Source organism: Schistocerca nitens, chromosome 6 (assembly GCF_023898315.1).
Source record: "Schistocerca nitens isolate TAMUIC-IGC-003100 chromosome 6, iqSchNite1.1, whole genome shotgun sequence".
In the NCBI taxonomy this organism is placed as follows: domain Eukaryota; kingdom Metazoa; phylum Arthropoda; class Insecta; order Orthoptera; family Acrididae; genus Schistocerca; species Schistocerca nitens.
The window spans coordinates 226,753,543-226,775,248 of NC_064619.1; the positions used below are offsets into that span (position 1 = coordinate 226,753,543).

General features: G+C 43.0%; 1 protein-coding gene across 1 annotated transcript in view; it reads left to right on the top strand.

Moving 5' to 3' along the window:
- LOC126263295 (armadillo repeat-containing protein gudu) overlaps nucleotides 1-21,706 on the top strand; it is a 174,129-nt gene that overhangs the window by 53,938 nt on the left and 98,485 nt on the right. The window contains exons 5-6 of the mRNA XM_049960382.1: nucleotides 11,113-11,223; nucleotides 11,313-11,537. Coding sequence (XP_049816339.1) covers nucleotides 11,113-11,223; nucleotides 11,313-11,537 — 336 coding nt within the window. The remainder of the gene's footprint in view (nucleotides 1-11,112; nucleotides 11,224-11,312; nucleotides 11,538-21,706) is intronic.

Consider the following 21,706-nt stretch of genomic DNA (forward strand, 5'->3'; position numbering starts at 1 on the left):
TGAGCAAGCAGTGAAGGAAACAAAAGAAAAATTCGGAGTAGGTATTAAAATCCATGGAGAAGAAATAAAAACTTTGAGGCTCGCCGATGACATTGTAATTCTGTCAGAGACAGCAAAGGACTTGGAAGAGCAGTTGAATGGAATGGATAGTATCTTGAAAGGAGGATATAAGATGAACATCAACAAAAGCAAAACGAGGATAATGAAATGTAGTCGAATTAAGTCGGGTGATGCTGAGGGTATTAGATTAGGAAATGAGACACTTGAGGTAGTAAAGGAGTTCTGCTATTTGGGGAGCAAAATAACTGATGATGGTCGAAGTAGAGAGGATATAAAATGTAGACTTGCAATGGGAAGGAAATCGTTTCTGAAGAAGAGAAATTTGTTAACATCAAGTATAGATTTAAGTGTCAGGAAGTCGTTTCTGAAAGTATTTGTATGGAGTGTAGCCATGTATGGAAGTGAAACATGGACGGTAAATAGTTTGGACAAGAAGAGAATAGAAGCTTTCGAAATGTGGTGCTACAGAAGAATGTTGAAGATTAGATGGGTAGATCACATAACTAATGAGGAGGTACTGAATAGGATTGGGGAGAAGAGGAGTTTGTGGCACAACTTGACCAGAAGAAGGGATCGGTTGGTAGGACATGTTCTGAGGCATCAAGGGATCACCAATTCAGTATTGGAGGGCAGCGTGGAGGGTAAAAATCATAGGGGGAGACCAAGAGGTGAATACACTAAGCAGATTCAGAAGGATGTCGGTTGCAGTAGGTACTGGGAGATGAAGCAGCTTGCACAGGATAGAGTAGCATGGAGAGCTGCATCAAACCAGTCTCAGGACTGAAGACCACAACAACAACAACAATGTTGGCTGTCTCCTATCAACAGGTTCGTCATCCAAAGTCTGTCAAATTTAACCTCACTTTCGAAGCACCTGCCACGAACTGGATTCAAAGAAAAACAAAATCGACGAACCGCGAAGGAACTATCCAAACGGGACAGAAATCGGTAGACGTGATGTACATGTACAGACAAACAAATGATTACCATTTCAGAAAAATTGGCTGATTTATTCAAGAGAAAGAGCTTCATAAGTTGAGCAAGTCAATTTACACAGAGTACGCAAAGGAACTTGCCCCCCTTCTTGCAGCGGTGTACCGTAGGTCTCTAGAAGAGCGTAGCGTTCCAAAGGATTGGAAAACGGCACAGCTCATCCCCGTTTTCAAAAAGGGACGTCGAACGGATGTGCAGAACTATAGACCTATATCTCTAACGTCGATCAGTTGTAGAATTTTGGAAGACGTATTATGTTCGAGTATAATGACTTTTCTGGAGACTAGAAATCTACTATGTAGGAATTAGCATGGGTTTAGAAAAAGACGTTCGTGTGAAACCCAGCTCGCGCTATTCGTCCACGAGACTCAGAGGGCCATAGACACGGGTTCCCAGGTAGGTGCCATGTTACTTGACTTCCGCAAGGCGTTCGATACAGTTCCCAGCAGTCGTTTAATGAACAAAGTAAGAGCATATGGACTATCAGACCAATTGTGTGATTGGATTGAGGAGTTCCTAGATAACAGAACGCAGCATGTCATTCTCAATGGAAAGAAGTCTTCCGAAGTAAGAGTGATTTCAGGTGTGCCGCAGGGGAGTGTCGTAGGACCGTTGCTATTCACAATATACATAAATGACCTTGTAGATAACATCGAAAGTTCACTGAGGCTTTTTGCGGATGATGCTGTAGTATATCGAGAGGTTGTAACAATGGAAAATTGTACTGAAATGCAGGAGGATCTGCAACGAATTGACGCATGGTGCAGGGAATGGCAGTTGAATCTCAATGTAGACAAGTGTAATGTGCTGCGAATACATAGAAAGAAAGATCCCTTATCATTTAGCTACAATATAGCATTTCAGCAACTGGAAACAGTTAATTCCGAGAATTATCAGGGAGTAGGCATTAGGAGTGACTTAAAATGGAATGATCGTCGGTAAAGCGGATGCCAGACTGAGATTCATTGGAAGAATCCTAAGGAAATGCAACCCGAAAACAAAGGAAGTAGGTTACAGTACACTTGTTCGCCCACTGCTTGAATATTGCTCACCAGTGTGGGATCCGTACCAGATAGGGTTAATAGAAGAGATGGAGAAGATCCAACAGAGAGCAGCGCGCTTCGTTACAGGATCATTTAGTAATGGCGAAAGCGTTACGGAGGTGATAGATAAACTCCAGTGGAAGACTCTGCAAGAGAGACGCTCAGTAGCTCGGTACGGGCTTTTGTTGAAGTTTCGAGAACATACCTTCACCGAGGAATCAAGCAGTATTTGCTCCCTCCTACGTATATCTCGCGAAGAGACCATGAGGATAAAATCAGAGAGATTAGAGCCCACAAAGAGGCATACCGACAATCTTTTTTTCCACGAAGAATACGAGACTGGAATAGAAGGGAGAACCGATAGAGATACTCAAAGTACTCTCCGCCACACACCGTCAGATGGCTTGCTGAGTATGGGTGTAGATGTAGAACGTACTGGTCCACCTCTGGTCCTTATACGAGCAGTAGTTATTCGACTTGGCGTTGATTTACAGAGTTATGGATGTCCTCTTGAGGAATATTATGCCAAATTCTGTCCAATTCGCGCGCCAGATGGTCAAAATCCCAATCTCTTTGGAAGGACCTACCCATAATGCACCAACATTTCACAATTGTGAAGAGATCCGGCGATCTTGCTGGCCTAGGTAGGGTTTGGCAAGCACGGAGATAAGCAGTAGACACTCTCGGCGTTTGTGAGCTGGCATTATCTTTCTGAAAAGTAAGCCCAGGATGGCTTGCCATGAAGGGCAACAAAAAGGGCGTAGAATATCGTCGATGTCCCACTGTGCTTTAAGGGTGCCGCAGATGGCAACCAAAGAGGTTTCAAAATGGTTCAAATGGCTGTAACCACAATGGAGCTTAACTTATGAGGTCATCAGTCCCCTAGATTTAGAACTACTTAAACCTAACTAACCTAAGGACATCACACACATCCATGCCCAAGGCAAGATTCGAACCTGGGACCGTAGCAGCAGCGCGGTTCCGGATTGAAACGCCTAGAACCACTCGGCCACGGTGGCCGGCAACCAAAGAGGTCCTGCTATGAAACGAAATGGCACACCAGATCATCACTCCCGGTTGTCAGGTTGTACAGCGGGCTACAGCCAGGTTGGTTTCCTACTGCCGTCCAGGGCGACTCCAGACAAGTCTTCGTCGGTCACCGGGGCTCGGTTGGAAGCGGGACTCGTCACAGAAGACAGTTATACTCCAGTCAACGACATTTCAGGCCGAAGGCGTGTCTGGAGAAGCCCCAGACAGTCGTAGATACCAAACTTATTTTTGCTTGCCATACAGCCTGACAACCGGAGTGGTCTGGGGTGCCATTTCATTTCATTGGTTGTCATCCGCAGCACCCTCACAGCACAGCATCACGTCGGCGATATTCTACCCCTTGTTTTGTTGGCCTTCATGCCAAACCACCCTGTGCTAACATTTCCTCAAGATAATGCCCGCCCGCGCACGACGAGAGTGTCTACCGCTTGTCTTCGTGCTTGTCAAACCCCACCTTGGCCAGCCAGCTAGGTCCCCGTCTCTTCCGACTCTTTCCCCAAAAGAGAATATTTGGAGCATTATGGGCAGGGTCCTCGAACCAGCTCGGATTTTTGACTATTTAATGCGTCATTTGGACAGAATTTGACCTAATATCCCTCAGGAGCGCATCCAACAACGCTATCAGTCAATACCAAGCCGAATAACTACTTGCATAATAGTCAGAGGTGGACCAATATGTTACTGATTTGCTCGATGTGTGAAGATCTTTCTCTTGAATAAATCATCCAAATTTTATGAAACTGTCATTATTTGATTTCCTGTACATGTACATCACATCTACCGATTTCCGTCCTATTTGGATAATATTTCATGATGCGTCGTACTTTTCTTGTCTTTGAGTGTAGTTTGACACCAATGGGGCATGGCTACCAATGCAACTTGCATTGACTTTAGCATTGTGTATGAAGAAGAAAAGAAAAGAAGTCATTGATCCTGCGAATGGCTACAACTTAGAGATAAATACACCCATGAGAAATCTAATGGAAGTTCATTAAAATGCCGCAACGTGGGAACATGTCCGTCGTGCGTGGAAGAACCAGACAGCTTCGATTTTTTTTTTATTTCATTGCTCTCCCACTTGTGTGTTGTAGATAGAATAATGATTTTCTTCTCACCGTGTTCCTGTGTAATATTTGGTTGGGGAAGATGCAACGCTTCTACCATTTTAGAAACTGCCAGTGTTCTTTCGTTTTTATCCATGTCCTCCGCGGATCGCGTGTGATCTTTAGCTTTCCCGACGAATCGACTTTTTGTACAGTTCTCGGGTGTCCTCCCTCTATGAAGCTGGATAAGCTTCGCGACAGGAAACTGTGTCGGCCAGCTCTCTTGACTTCTTAACAATATAAAGGAGGCGGGGTGTAGCGAAGACGCTCATTCTACAGGCATCGCCTGAAGATGACGCCAAGGTACGCTGTCGAAATATCGTGGTGTGAAGACGACTGCACCCGGCTGGACACCCGAGAACAGTACAAACATCTTTTCGGTTCAAATGGCTCTGAGCGCTATGGGACTTAACTTCTGAGGTCATCAGTCTCTTAGAACTTAGAACTACTTAAACCTAACTAACCTAAGGACAACACACACATCCATGCCCGAGGCAGGATTCGAACCTGCGACCGTAGCGGTCGCGAGGTTCCAGACTGTAGCGCCTAGAACCTCTCGGCCACCCCGGCTGGCAAACATCTTTTGATCGTAGTTTCCGCAATAGCGGAAACTCGCGATACAGTGAGAAAAATTATTTCTCGCTAAACAAGCGCAGTGGAGCAGCAACACAAACATCTATCTTGTCAAATCAGCTGTCAATCAAAATTTCTCTTACACGCCTCAAGCACAGTCTATGTTTGACAAACACGCCAAACAAAGAAGCACAGAGCCAAATAATTTGGCAAACTGATGAAGTTTGACAAATTGTATGATCGTTTACATGCACCTTTGGGCACAGCTTCATACGGCCTGGCTACTTGTCTGGCATTACGGTAATTTTGTTTACGAGACACTGTGAGCAGTTGTGATTAAAATTCAGGGAACAAAGTTAGGTAACTCAGTATCAACTTCTAGTTCTAGTACAATTTAAACGATTCAAGCATTGCACGCCATGAAAGTTCTGAGGAGGCAGGTGTAATCCACAGACACCATCATAGTTCAGCCAATTTGCACGAAATTTTTTAAATTATACACACAAACCTTCTTCGTGAATCAGACTGTTTGTGAGTGAAAACAGTATCAAAATCTCCTGAGGTTAGCCATCACATTGTCTCCTTCTGCCTTGCCTTTTCACAAACATCTACGTCGTCGAAGTTGCAGTATAAGTAGTGGCAATGTTAATAACAGTAGACGATCAGAGGTCCTTCCTGACGCCACCTCTCTTCCTCCCCCCCCCCCCCCTTCCACCCCCTTTCCCTCGTGGACAGAATCTCTGTACCCCATATGTCTGTGTCTAAAGTGGATCTCATGTTCAAGTGTGAGAACGTTTGCTAAAAGTCTGCTTATTTATCTGAGGCAGGACGTGGGTACTAGCATGGTATTCATCTAGTCTTCCTCAACCCAATGTCCCACCTTCCTGGACGTTGACCTCCTCGTTTCTGATAGCTCCATTCATACCTCTGTCCACAATGCACGAAATATGCAGCACCTGCATTTTGACAGCTGTCATCGCTTCCACACCAAAAAGCCTCTCTCGCATAGCTTATCCACCTGTGGATGAGGTATCTGTAGTGATGAGAACTCACTTGCCCAGTATTCTGTAGGCCTCGTGAAGGCTGTCACAAATATGCAGTACTATCCAAACATAGTCCACAAACAGATTTCCCGTGTCATGTCCTCATGCACCCCCAATCCTCCCAACTCCCCCAAGAATCAGCTACAAAAGAATACTCTCCTTGTCATCCAATATCACCCTGTACTGGAACAACTGAACCACATCCTTAACCAGGGCTTTAATTCTCCTTCATCATTCCCTTAAATGAGGGACATCCTATTCTAGATCTTTCCCTCCCTTCCTAAAGTGGTATTCCGTCACCCACCCAACCTACACAACATACTAATCCATCCCTATGACACTCCCACTCCTGACCCTTTGCCACAGGATCATATCCCTGTGGAAGACCAGGGTGCAAGGCCTGCCCTGCCAACCCACCAAGCACCTCCTATTCCTGTCCTGTCGCCGGCTTACTCCATCAGAGCCTGGGCTGCCTGTGAAAACAACAATGTCATATACCAACTCTGCTGCACAGCATTTGATGTCAGTGTGACTACCAACCAGCTGTCCATGAGAATGAATGCCTACCACCAAACTGTTGCCATGAACAATGTTGACCATCCAGTGACACAACATGCGGCTGTGCACAAAACACCCAATTCCAATGACTGCTTCACAACCTGGGCTGATTGAATCGTTCCTGAACTGCACAGGTGGGAGTTACTCTTACAATGCATCCTCTCCTCTTGTAATCGTCTTGACCTCAGTCTCAGGTAACTCAGTCACTGCACCCTCTAACCAAAAGTTTGCCCGTCCAACTCACATCTCCAGTGTCACCTTCCATGTGTGCCACTCCCCACCTGTTACTACAATTATACATCACATGCCTAGCCTGTATACCTGCCACCTCTCCCTCACGCATTCCTAGCCAGCAAACCGGCTGGCTGCCTCCCTCTGAGCTGCTAGCCACACACCCCAATCCCTTTCCCTACCTCCCTCTCTCTCTACTCACCCCACTCGATACTACCTCGCCATAACCAGTCCACCTGAAGAAATGCAGCAGTGGCACTTGCAGTCCAGCCAGCAGCATGCAGGGGCATAGGAGTGTGTGTGTGTGTGTGTGTGTGTGTGTGTGTTTGTGTGTGTGTGGAGAGGGGAGGGATTGGGTCTCCTTTAAACCAAAAACATTTACATTCTACTAGAACTTTTCTAAAACATAGCAATTTCTTCACTGAAAATGGTCTCCTAAAAAAAGTCAAGCAATAGAGGATTACCAATGGCTACACTAAAGTTCGCAATGAAGAGAGAAGTTGCCAGCTAAGCGTCGTCAATACTGAACTGGTGGAGAAAATCAATGAAAAGATTCAAGAAAGCTGCCATTTCGCATTTTTGGAGCTCTCATTACAATTTCCTCAAATTTCATGAACTTTTTTGTTTTGTGTTGAGACGCAAAATCCAGGGAGTTTTACACAACTGGTCATCTTATGTTCTTCTTCTGGCCAATCAAATTATTTTCAAGATCGTCCTTTTCTGTTGCATACAGCCCCAGTTCTCACGGCAGAAAGACCATACACAACTGCCACAGAAGCTATTCCTAGAAGGCATTCCCTCATTTGGCATACTGCATGTTGTCCATTTTGACATCCTGTATCCTGTCAATGTATCCATGCGCCATGTCTGCCTACTTATTTGATAACATCTATTTTCTCTCCAACCTGACAATATGGACTCGGGTTTGCAGCTAGTCCCATATCTGTAATCTCGTAAAATCGGGTTTACTGCCGGTGGTCTGCGTCTTCCCAACACGATATTTCGACGTCGTAACTCGGCATCTTCACCAGGTGTTCCCTGAGACTGGTTGACGAGCTGACCTCGTCCCATATTTATGCTTAGGCGGTGTTTGGCGCTCCCTATGCCGTACGCGCCCACTGTGGCTATTTCTGGCGGTGGTATCAGTCTGTAGGCGCTCCATCTTCAGTCCGCGCCCGTTGCGGCTCTCTTCTGGCGGACATCCCAAGGCGTACCGTATTGGGTCCACGCCCGATAGGCGCGATTCTAGCACTCTCATGTCTCTGTTGATGTTCCTTATGCTGTCCGCGACCGCGGCGAGTTTCTCTCGCGGCCGAGCCATTCTCTTGGCTTTCTAAACCCGGTATGCGCCTGTGAGGTGCGCTTCCTGCGGCATCCGGCTGCTGTTGGAGCTGCGTATTATGACGACCATCCTCCAAGGAGCTTGCTGCCGCCTGGTATCGCGAATGCCGTTCTGTTCCGTTACTTACTAAGCTCATATCCTACTTCCCGGTTGATCAAGTTCTCCCCCATCTTGATTTCAATCGATTCATTAATGACACTAGTCCAGAATCGGGGGGTCTTAGCCAGGATCCTGGTTTTGTCATAGTCCATGGAGTGCTGAAGGTCCAGGCAATGTTCTGCTATTGCAGATTTAGTTACCTGTCGTAGCCTGGTATGTCTCAGGTGTTCTTTACATCTTATTTTAACTGTTCTGGTAGTTTGACCGATGTAAGACATCCCACATTCACATGGTGTATGGTAGACACCAGGTTTCCTTAACCCCAAATCATCCTTGACAGTTCCAAGAAGCGTCCTTTTCTTGTTAGGTGGGCAGAACACACACTTGATATAGTGTTTCTTCAAGATTCTGCTGATCTTGGCAGATATAGGCCCAGCATACGGTAGAAAGGCTACTTTCCTGGTCAGCCGGCCAGTGTGGCCGAGCGGTTCTAGGCGCTTCAGTCTGGGACCGCGCGACCACTACGGTCGCAGGTTCGAATCCTGCCTCGGGCATGGATGTGTGTGATGTCCTTAGGTTAGTTAGGTTTAATTAGTTCTAAGTTCTAGGCGACTGATGACCTCAGAAGTGCTCAGAGCCATTTGAACCATTTGAACTTTCCTGGTCGCTTCTTCCTGCTCCTCTCCTGTTACTTCAGGTCGTCTGGTGGGATGGAGTGCTTTGCGGATGTCTCTGGTGGAGTATCCATTGTCTGTGAACACTCTTTGTAGATGTTCTAACGCTGTCAGGCTGTCTGGGTCAGAGAGTGTTTTGGCTTGGTGTACGAGTGTTCTCAGACTCCATGCTTCTGTGCTGGGTGATGGCAGCTGTCAGCCTGTAGATACAAGTCAGTGTGTGTTGGAATTTAAGAAATACTGCACCATTTTCATAAGAGAACCACAGAGAAAATCACACAGACAGTTGGTTTAGTGCAATGACCTCAGAATGAATGGTGATTAGATGGACACAGGACAACAGTTTGCACAATGAGAAGGTCATAGTATTACATCTCTGACGAACAGACAGACGCCACGAGCTGAAATCTGGATGGAGGTTACACATACTGCATCACACCTCATACTGATGTTGATGGAGATAAACTGCACATGGAGTGAAAATTTAATCAGCAGTTATGTGATGAAAGTGTCTACAAAGTTTGTTAAGTATCAGATTGATCATAATATAACATTTTACATATCCATCGATATAAGAAAGATACAATGAAAGAAAAGCTAGTGAAATGTAAAAAGATCAGCAGAGGATCAATGCTTAGTGCAGAAATTAGCAGTTGACTCTTGTCATTAAGTTCAACAAATTAACTTATCAAATTTATCCTAGCATCTTCATAATCTGTCTGCATTTTTTATGATACTCTTACACAAGTAATAAAATAATTAGAAATGTTGTGCCAGAATTAACATACACTCCTGGAAATGGAAAAAAGAACACATTGACACTGGTGTGTCAGACCCACCATACTTGCTCCGGACACTGCGAGAGGGCTGTACAAGCAATGATCACACGCACGGCACAGCGGACACACCAGGAACCGCGGTGTTGGCCGTCGAATGGCGCTAGCTGCGCAGCATTTGTGCACCGCCGCCGTCAGTGTCAGCCAGTTTGCCGTGGCATACGGAGCTCCATCGCAGTCTTTAACACTGGTAGCATGCCGCGACAGCGTGGACGTGAACCGTATGTGCAGTTGACGGACTTTGAGCGAGGGCGTATAGTGGGCATGCGGGAGGCCGGGTGGGCGTACCGCCGAATTGCTCAACACGTGGGGCGTGAGGTCTCCACAGTACATCGATGTTGTCGCCAGTGGTCGGCGGAAGGTGCACGTGCCCGTCGACCTGGGACCGGACCGCAGCGACGCACGGATGCACGCCAAGACCGTAGGATCCTACGCAGTGCCGTAGGGGACCGCACCGCCACTTCCCAGCAAATTAGGGACACTGTTGCTCCTGGGGTATCGGCGAGGACCATTCGCAACCGTCTCCATGAAGCTGGGCTACGGTCCCGCACACCGTTAGGCCGTCTTCCGCTCACGCCCCAACATCGTGCAGCCCGCCTCCAGTGGTGTCGCGACAGGCGTGAATGGAGGGACGAATGGAGACGTGTCGTCTTCAGCGATGAGAGTCGCTTCTGCCTTGGTGCCAATGATGGTCGTATGCGTGTTTGGCGCCGTGCAGGTGAGCGCCACAATCAGGACTGCATACGACCGAGGCACACAGGGCCAACACCCGGCATCATGGTGTGGGGAGCGATCTCCTACACTGGCCGTACACCACTGGTGATCGTCGAGGGGACACTGAATAGTGCACGGTACATCCAAACCGTCATCGAACCCATCGTTCTACCATTCCTAGACCGGCAAGGGAACTTGCTGTTCCAACAGGACAATGCACGTCCGCATGTATCCCGTGCCACCAAACGTGCTCTAGAAGGTGTAAGTCAACTACCCTGGCCAGCAAGATCTCCGGATCTGTCCCCCATTGAGCATGTTTGGGACTGGATGAAGCGTCGTCTCACGCGGTCTGCACGTCCAGCACGAACGCTGGTCCAACTGAGGCGCCAGGTGGAAATGGCATGGCAAGCCGTTCCACAGGACTACATCCAGCATCTCTACGATCGTCTCCATTGGAGAATAGCAGCCTGCATTGCTGCGAAAGGTGGATATACACTGTACTAGTGCCGACATTGTGCATGCTCTGTTGCCTGTGTCTATGTGCCTGTGGTTCTGTCAGTGTGATCATGTGATGTATCTGACCCCAGGAATGTGTCAATAAAGTTTCCCCTTCCTGGGACAATGAATTCACGGTGTTCTTATTTCAATTTCCAGGAGTGTATTTTAGGCATCTTCAGAGGCCACTATTCAGTTATTCACAATGTAAATTAAAACTTTAAACAGATTTATCATTCTGTATTAGACTACATTGTTGCATACATTTTTCAGTAATGAGATCTCTCATTCTTTCCAGAAAAACTATCAACTAGCAATCCAAACAGAAGGTATGATAATCGACTTAGTACGACACCTCTCTGATGAAAGTATGGAACTGAAGAAACACTGTGCTTCAGCTATATTCAAGGTGAGACATATGTGAGTCTTATTAAATATACGGTAATGAAAGTAAATGAACAGCTCTTAATACCAGTAATGTATTGGTTTCATGAGCAGTGTGCAGAAGATGAGATTACAAGGGACCTAGTACGCCAGAACGGTGGTTTGGACCCATTGGTGAAACTTGCTCGGGACAGCAATGTCCACCAAGATAAACCACTGCTGGCTGCTGTGACTGGGGCCATCTGGAAGTGTTCCATGAGCCCTGACAACGTACGCCGGTTTGATGAACTGAGAACTGTAGAGGTCCTGGTTAGTCTACTACAGGATGAAAGTGAGGAGGTACTGTTCAAGTAAAGTTTACTTTTTGCTCTGTAACATCACACACTATACAGAATGAAATGTAAACAAGAAGGAGGTTATTCACACATCATTACGAAATATCGTATTCATGATCCATGGAACTAGTATTAATCTAATCTAATCTAATCTCACAAAGTCTAAGAACATTTTATGATTAACAGAAGACTGTTAAATTTTAGCCATATCTACATATATAAGCTGAACAAACACTGATAAATGATACTTTTTATCAATATCATTCACTCTTTGTCCTATTCCATTTGCTTGTGCAGCAAAGAAAAAATGGCTGTCTACATGCCCCACTCCCCCAATGCCCACCATACCATGTCCTAGATTCTCTTAACTTACTTTCATACCCTACAATAGGCATCTGATGAAAGCAATAGCACTGTAGTATAGTTTCCTTGAATACAGTTACCCAAATTTGCACGGCAGATATTAACAGGAGTGACTTACGCCTTTCTTCCAATGAATTCCATCACAGTTCTCAGTGTATGCATATTTAACTTTTGAATGGCTTACACTTTCCTCTTGGAATGCTAACAATTATCGTCTGAATTCCTTCCCTGCCTTCCATCAGTCTGATTTGGAAAGGGCCTCAAACACAGGAGCAGAACTCTGAATAATGTAGGGTCTTGTACGTGTTTTCCTTAAAAGATGGTCTATTTTCACAATCTGGGGCTTTCATTCTCCTTCTCTGCTATATGTTTCCACATGTCACTGAGTTCTTTCTCTTGTTCATCTAAATTCTTTCATACTTATTCACCTATAAAGAGGGATCATCACGATTTTCAGCAGACAAACATTTCCAGTAAGCTAAAGTTGTGTGCCAAACGAGAGCTGAAAAACGTGGATGTCTCCTTTATATGTGCAGTGTACTACCAACTGATTCACCTTGTGCGTCTTGTCAACCAGCTTGTAGTTTCAACTTGTCACTTGTTTCCACATGTAACATTCAAACTCAACAGAGGCTTTGATACCATACTGTTGGACTAACACCCCTCAGAGAAAGATTGCAGTAGCAAGCACAGTCAAATCCAGAATTTTGTTTGGGGAGGGGGGGAATGGGGGGCCATGGCTGAGCTCATGGAAATTTTATACAGTACAGTCTCGATAGTTCGAGGTAAACAGGACCGGAACCACCTCGAACTATCGAAAACTCGGAGTATCGAAATTTAAATGGGAAAAAGAAATATTATGATATTGTAAGTAATACAGGTCAAAATAAGAACTTTATTAAAATAAAAGTATTTACACATGCATTTGCATTGGTAGAATAACAATAATTATTTATTTAGACAAGTAATAGTGAAGTGTCTTTTGTTTGGCGAAGCTGCAACTTTTCCTCCACCATCTCAGGAGCAGTAGGTCAGTTGGTGTCGCCTCAGGCTGTTCCATGTAGCATATGGTGGCCTCGAGAGCAGCGTAGCCATCGGTGTGTGACATCATCGGTGCAGCCTCTGCCTCGTCATCCTCGTCACTCTCACACTGCGATGGAATGTTAACCATGTCAATTATAGAAGTGTCTGTCACTTCCAACTGTTAGACCGAATTTAACCGCTCGCCTACTTCCACCTCTTCTGCCTCTTCACACCCTGGCAATCTTCTGATTAAATTACACAATGGTTGATCGTCCTCATCTGCTAAATCTTCAGTTGCCTGGCATACTTTCCTGTAGAATTTTCCTCCATGACTTAGAAATTTGGTCTGACTTTATTTCGCTCCAAGATTCGCTAATCCAGTACACAACGTCCTTCAAAGTCACTTTCTTCAAAGCTCCTACAATGGTTTCGTTGTCTTCGGAATGCAGGATTGACTGTAGCAATTGCCGTCGATACTTTTTTTTTTTAGACATTCCAGATCGCCCTGTTCTGCAGTTCTCCTGCACTTGGATGTGAGGACGCATTATCCATGAGCACAATTGCTTTGCATTGCAGTCCCCTTTCTTTTAAAAAATGCTTGCAGTCAGGTACAAATGAGTTAAAAAACCAGTTCTTGAAGATTTCCTGATTCATCTAGGCATTATTCTGATGTGTATAGACAACTGGAAGTGCTGAGATGGATACATTCTTGAATGCTCTTGGCTCGGCATACTTCCCAATGGGAGCTAGTTTTAGTTTGTAGTTTCCAGTTGCATTTGAAGCTGCCATAACTGTGAGCCACGCCTTTTTTTGTGCCCAGGAGCACTTTTTTCTTCACAAGAAGCAAGTGTTCTCTCTGGTAACATTTTAAAATTGAGCCCAGTTTCGTCACAGTTATATATTTGTTCATTAGACAAATTTTCGTCAGTTATGATTTTTTTAAACTCGACGATAAATTTTGAAACGGCCTGAGCGTCACTAGGGAGTTTTTCTCCACATACATCTAGATGACGCACTCCATGCCTCTTCTTCCACTTGTCGAGCCAGCCCACACTAGCGGCGAAATTGTCATCTCCTTCCTGCAGCTGGTTTCTGAAAAACAAAGCTTTTTCTTGCAAGATTGGGCCAGAAATCGGAGCACCCTTCTGTCTCTGTTGGGTAAACCACGTGAACAATGCCTCACTTGTTTTTTCGAAGTCTGACTTCTTTATACTTCTTCGACTGAGAGGGGTTGGGTTGTTTGGGGAAGGAGACCAGACAGCGAGGTCATTGGTCTCATTGGATTAGGGAAGAATGGGGAAGGAAGTTGGCCATGCCCTTTCAAAGGAACCATCCCAGCATTTGCCTGGAGCTATTTAGGGAAATCACGGAAAACCTAAATCAGGATGGCCAGACGCGGGATTGAACCGTCGTCCTCCCGAATGCGAGTCCAGTGTTTAACCACTGTGCCACCTGCTCGGTTTCGACTGAGAGATTTGTGTGAGCATTTCTGTGAAGAAAACTGTTCCAGTTTAAGTCGGTTTCTTCGCCAGTCACCAACAGTAACTTCACCGATACCATATTCGTGAGCAAGTTTTTTTCTTGTTTCTCCTTTGTCAAGTCGTCTTAGTGCTTCTAATTTTAGATGCAAAGGTACAAATTTCCTCTTTTTTGTTACAGCACTCATCTTTGTAAGGTGTACAATGGAACACACAGTCAACAAACAAAACGACACACAACACTGTACAGCACAGGTATAGTACTGGGAACTACAGCAGCGTATGAACTCCCCGGTTTTGATCGGTAGCAGCCGGCAGCACTCGGGGTATTTCGTGCCATACTGACAACAGATGTTCGTGCAACAGGGCAGCGAGCTAATCGTCTGTGTTGATTGCATTGTTGTCTGCTTCGTCACTGAGCTGTACTCTCCCTATCTATCTTTTGCAATGATGTTTTCATTATTTATCATGTCAGTAAAAAAAAGAAGGTAGGTCGTTGCAAACTTTATTTATTTATTTATTTTTATTTATTTTTTTTTTAAACTCGTACTATTGAGACTCGAACTATCGAGACTCTACTGTATTACCATGTTGCGTCCAAAATATTTAGAGTAGATGAATGTGTTTTCTTAATCTACTATAATACCAACTACAAAGCTTAAAAAGTTTATGGGGCCGTTAAATCTGAAAGCCATGTTTCAAAGAATCTTTTCTTTTTGATGATTAAGAAGAAACTGGTGTCATTTTGGGAGAGAGCTGCAGCCCCATAGACAGCCCACTCTCAGATGTTCCTCTGAAGTTAAACACAGACTCAAGATTGTACTGAGATCTAGGTTTGAAGCCTAGCGGGGCACAAAAATTTGCTTCTCATATATGTTTATCATAACATTATTTTTCTTTCAGTCAACCGTCTTTTGACTGGTTTGATGGAGTCTACCATGACTTCCACTCCTATGCTAAATTCATCATCTCTGAGCATCACTTGAACCCAATGGCCTCAGTTATTTGTTGGATATATTCCTACCTCATTTTCCCCAACAGTTTTTACTCTCTACAGCTGCCTCTAGTCCCATGGGAGTTATTTCCTGAAGTTCTATTAGCCTGTCCCTTCTTTCTGTCAATGATCTCCTTATGTTCATTTCCTCACTGATTCCGTGGAGAACCACCTCATTTGTCATCTGTCTTCCTAATTTGCAACATTCTTCTGTAACACAACATCTCAAATGCTATATTTCTCTTCTTTCCTATAGTACATCATTCTTTTCCAAATAATGCAGTGCTCCAAAATTTCTTCCTAAAAACTAAACCTGATATCTGATACTAGTAGAAATCGTTTGTAAAGGGAGGCACTCTTTGCCCGTAATAGTCTCCTTTTTAAATCTTCTTTGCTTCATTTGCCATGTGTTATTTCGGTCCCAGTGTAGCAGAATTTCTTCTTTTCATCTACTTCTTTGCCACCAATTTTGATGTGAAGCCTTCTGCTGATCTCATTTTTGCTACTCCCCATCACTTTCAGCTTTCTTTGCTTTATGTTCAGTCCATGTTCTGTACACATTAAACCATCCATTCCATTTAACAGTCCTTTATTCTTCTTTGCTTTGTCTAAGAGTAGCAATGTCATCAGTGATTCACTGCTTAAATTAATAGTAGTGTCACTGGTGATTCCAAGTAATCAATGATTCATGATGGTGGTGGGTGAGGTGGCACTTTAGCTATGATGCACATCTAGGTGAAGCAGGGTTCAGTTGTCCATTGGCAACAAGTCATTCAGGACTAAGCTCAAGCTTGGTTTAGAAAAGAAAGGAGAAGGAAATCGACTGAACCCTTTTCGACAGAACCACCCTAGTGTTTGCTTTAAGTGATTTAAGGAGACCATAGGAAATCTAAATCCATGTGGCTGGGTGGGGATTTGCTTGGAGTCCTTCCAAACACAATTACAGTGTCTTGCCACTGTTCCATCTTGGTTGGTAGTTGCCTCTCCAGTCATACTCTTATTTATCTAAAGAAATTCAAGCAAGTACAGAAATGGTTCACTTAAAAGTCTCATGGCTAACTTCTGCCTCTGTCCTTGTCCATCTTATCTGTACTACTTCAACTCTGGTGGAATGCTAAACTCTGGCTTTTTTTGTGTTTCATATTCCCACATACCAGACATGTAAATGCTACATGGGAAGTGGTTTATTGTTGCTTTACTTTGATCTAAAAATAGTATATCAACTGTGTACCAGTATTGTTCAGACAATTGTGATGAACACTAACACAGTGTAAGGTGATGTATGGAACACAGGAAAGAACAGGATTATTTATTTTGTGTTTGTTGCCAATGCACATTCTGATATAGTAAGTACACAAGGGACAGTCCTGCACAACAGTTACATGTTCCACACTTCATATTTGCAGTAAACATTATGATGTGGAACATGTCAACTGAACAAACATAGAACACACATTTGAAAATTTGGCATGTTCAGATTTGCTGATAAGCAATCTGTTAGGTCAAAACTGTGGATTCAAAAAATCTTTAATAGTCAAGATCGCAAATGCAACTTCATTGGTTAATAATTTCAGCTTATCTACAAGCCATTTTCAGATCAAAGTAAGATACACTGATCAGTGTACAATTGCCAAACAGCAGGACTTGTCATCATAATTTATGTAACAAGGATCATATGTTATGCAGTCCAATGGAACAGTGATGTAAATTATCCCAGAATAAAAGGCTATCATATGTCATGCACACAGACTGAGTCAGACAGTTTTCACACATGAACACCGAGATCATGCTTGCCACTTTGTTATTCTAAAGTAATGTCATAAGCAGTGACTGTTATGGACTCAAAATAAGAACACGCATCTCATTCTACAGAGTACACATATGAGAACTGTCTGAATTTGTCTGTGTGCATCACATCTCATCATCATCTTGAACAGTTTCCATCCCCAGGCAGGGTCTGTTTCGAACAGACCCTTGCCATCTAGACCTGTTTTCCCCCCATCTTTCTTTGTTCACTGTGGCCCAGTCCTTGGCTCTTTTTCCAATACATGCCATCACACCTTTCTACCATCTAGAATACCAACCTCTCAGCAGACCAACTTCTCGTCCAAGTTGTGGGAAGTGGACAACACCACACAATACGAGGTGGACTACAGGAGTGAAGGAGAGTGAAGACTTTGAGTGCACCAGGTCTGATATAGTAACTGAGAAGACCCTGTAGGAACTACAGAAAATGGCAGCTAATTGAGTTCTGGTGAAGCTGTGACAGGCCTAGCTAGCAAACAGTGGATTAACAACCAGTTTCCAACAAGGAAACTAGCCTCAGAAAGGATGGTCCATTACATGCTATGACTTTTTATTCTGGAATAATTTACATAATTGTTCCATTGGATTGCATAACAAACAATCTCCCTCATGCAAATTATTACAATGTGTCCCATCATTTAGCAGTTGTACACTAACTTAAGTATTTTGTTATGATCTGAAGATGGGTGGTAGATAAGCCGAAAGCAGTAATCAATAAAATCACATTTGTGATTTTGTCTATTAAGGATTTTTTGAAACCACAGCTTTAAGAATAATTATCTCTATTCAAGAATTCCTCTATGATATAAAAAAGTTGTTACAGAGAAAAATCTTTAATCAACAATCTGAAAACAGTTCTGCTACCTATCAGTAATTTTATTCCCAGGGGCACATTGGAAAACTGCATAAATTACTCCTTTCCATGCCATATTTTGATTCATCAAAGAGCAATGCAAATTATTTGTTCTTCTAGTGTTATAGCTGTCAATATGTCTGCTACTCTGAAACTCAGATGGATTGTTGACAACAAATTTCATAAGAGAATAACTACACTGTGAGACTGTGGTTAAAATTCCTTGCTGCTCAAAGAGATGCCTGCAAGATGAATGTGTGTGAATTCCTACTGAATTCTGATTATTTTCTTTTGTGCAATGAATACTTTTTCCTAATTGAGGAGATGTATCATAACATTATCCCGTAAGACATCAGTGAATGAAAATACACAAATTACATGGACTTACTGAGTTTTATATACACGAAGTTGGCAATTATACCAAAAGTAGACAAACCTAAATGTTTTAGAAGGTTTACTACAGGCTTTTCCAGTGCAAGTTTCATCAATGTGCACATCTAAGAACTTTCCACACTGTTAATGTTTTTTTTTTTTTTTTTTTTTTTTTTTTTTTTTTTTTTTTTTTTTGTATATGAGGTTAACAGAAGGTGGGATATTTATGAAATACAAAACCTGATGAAGATTAAAACTAGCCCATTTATGCCAAACCAGTCAGTAACTCACAGGGACATTATTTACTATTTTCTATTTGGATACTCCTTTGCTTGGCTTCCAACAATGCTCCTGTCATCTGCAAACAGAACTAATTCCACCTCCACTTTCAAATAAAATGGTAGATCATTGACATAATGCGAGAACTGTAACTAAACAATGATCTAACCCCACAGAGCTCCCACTGTAATTCCCCCCCCCCCCCCCCCCCCCATGCAGATGATGTGGCAGCCTTCCTTGTATGACTCGAACAGCTGGGATAACTTTTTGCATTCTATTTTTTTTTAAATAACAATTCAGAAGTGTGAAAACTGTGTAGTCCATAAAAGCTTAACTTCTCTAATAGCATATTATGATTCACACAATCGCATAAGATCCCAACTGGTGATATTTTATCATTTAATTACTTTATTATGTGCACAGTAGATGTAAAAAAACTGTCTCAGCAAGTGGCCTTTTTGACATCTGAATTGCAGTTGGCTAAGTGTTCTTCTAATACAAAGGTTGGTGACAACCCTGGAATAAATTAGCTTCTCAACAATTTAGAAGATGATGTAAGGAGTGAGACTGGCAGGAAGTTAACGACATCTGTGTTGTCACCGTTCTTTTTATAAAAGTTGTAGCAAGCCTAGATGACAGTTCACTAGTTTTACTTCTGAAGGAGGTTGAGCAGTTACTATAACACATATAAAGAATATTAGTCCACTTTAGTAAAACTCTTCATACAAAATACTGAACTTGGATCAAATCCATGTCCATGTGAATGACACTGTATGTTTAGTAAAGTCGTAGAACACAATAATAACTGTTTATTACTTTGGTTAGTACTGAATGACAGTCAAATTCACATTCATTTAACTGTGAACTGTGGTACACAGTTCTGACTAATGACATACTAGCTTGTTTCTGGATCTGAGTTGTGATGATGCTGCTATCAGACTGGGCTATCAAAAAGTGGGGCAAGAGGGCGAGTGATGCTGCACTCTGTAAGTAGGCCTCCAGCAGTGGCAGTGTATCGAACCTCTTGACGGTGTGTCTTTATCAATGTCTCTCATCCGTGCTTGCATCTGGGAGGGACTGCACTTGGCTTGTGGTTCCATTGTGAGGTATCAACTTCGCTATGGGGCTTCACTCTTTGGATGAAACCACACTCTTTATACAGAGTATCCCAGAAGGAATGGTCAATATTTATGGATATGACAGGAATGATCATTCAAAACATAAAAATCTAGTAAACGTGGGCTCTAAAATGCATACCTTAAGAGCTATGAGCACTTCTTCATCCTCAATCCTGTGAAATAAGTCAATGACCATGTTGACGCAAATACACTGGATCCTGTCACATCACTAAAGTAAAGCACCATCTAGGTATGCAGAATGCTGCTGACAATTTTTCCTTTGCCTTTATGGCACAGGGGACATGAGGGGTAATGGCATGAAGTCCCTGGCCACCAGTATTTGTACCAATGTCCTGGATTCAGTTCCAAGCCTTCTGCAGTGTTTCATAGGTGCTGTGGGTATGGAGGATAGGAAAAAACCTTTTGGATTAGATGGTTGACCATGCCCTTTACGATGTTTCAGTCATCCATGCCATATGACTTTAATTAATTTCCTCTTCTTTACTGTGAAACTGTTCTGCTGCAAACTCTTTGCTTTCCACATTTTAATGGGTGGTAATATGGAACAAAAAAAAAAAAAATTTGCCGTTAAACATGAGCTCTGAAGTGCATATTGTAAGAGAAATGAGCACTTGTTCATCTTCACTATTGTGAAACACATTTCTTCTGATGAATAAGTGATCTTAGCTCTTATGGTATGCATTCTAGGGCCCAGGTTTACTAGACAATTTTTTCTTGTTTTGGTCCATAGTACCTCCTCTAAAAACACAGAAAGCAAAGAGCTTGCAGCAGAAGAGATTTGTTTCCCAGTATTGAACATGAAATAGTGCTCATTGCTCCTAAGGTATATATTTTAGGATTCACGTTTAGTACACTTTTTTGCCTTCTGGGGGATGTCGCACAATAACATATTTTTAATCAGTCTGGGAAAACACCTGCAATGAATGGTGCATCACATAACTGACTAAGAACATTATATGCTGTAGGACTACAAATTATATTATTATTCACTCAATATGGACATTTACTTCGTAGAGTCATGATGATCTTTCTTATTTCACTTGAGGATGTGAGATTAAGTTCTATTTCACTAAATCCCCTTTGTATTGCTTCTTTTCATACTGTTTTGCTTTCTCTTCTGAACTATTTGCATGAATTTTCTTACCCTTTTTTTAAAAAGTATTTATTAATGAAATCTGCTACACACAAACTTTCTTTAACAATGCTCTCATTCTCTTTAACAGGAATAATGTCATCTTCTATGGCTCCTTTACCTTTCTCTCTTTGACAATATTCCATATTGATTTTATTCTACTGTCTGAACTGTCAATTTCAGACATGATGTGCAGAAATGTAGACTTTTTACAACTTTTGTTAACACATTCCAGTACTGTTTATAATGTGGAAGTATTTCTGGATCATTACTTGTTCCATCTATTTTGTACATGTTCCTTTTTTGTTGGCACACTGCCAGTGCCATCTCACTGCAGTCATGCCATCTCACTGCAGTCACAGCTTGGACAGCCTCACCATCCCCTGCTGTTGAGCTCCTAAACTTCCTGAAATCTGCCAGAAAATGTTGCTTAAACATTGTGAGGTTAGACACTATAATTAATTCAAATAACTGCCCCTCCTCCCCAATACAGTACCACTTAACCATGTATAACATCAACCTTAACAGTGGAAAATACAGTATGGAATGTAACAATATTATGAAAAGGAAAGTTCCTACTCACCATATAGCGGAGATGCTAGTCGCAGATAAGCGCAACAAAAAGACTGTCACAGATAAAGCTTTTGGCCATTAAGGCCTTTGTCAACAATAGGCAACACACACACACACACACACACACACACACACACACACACACACACACACATGCAAAT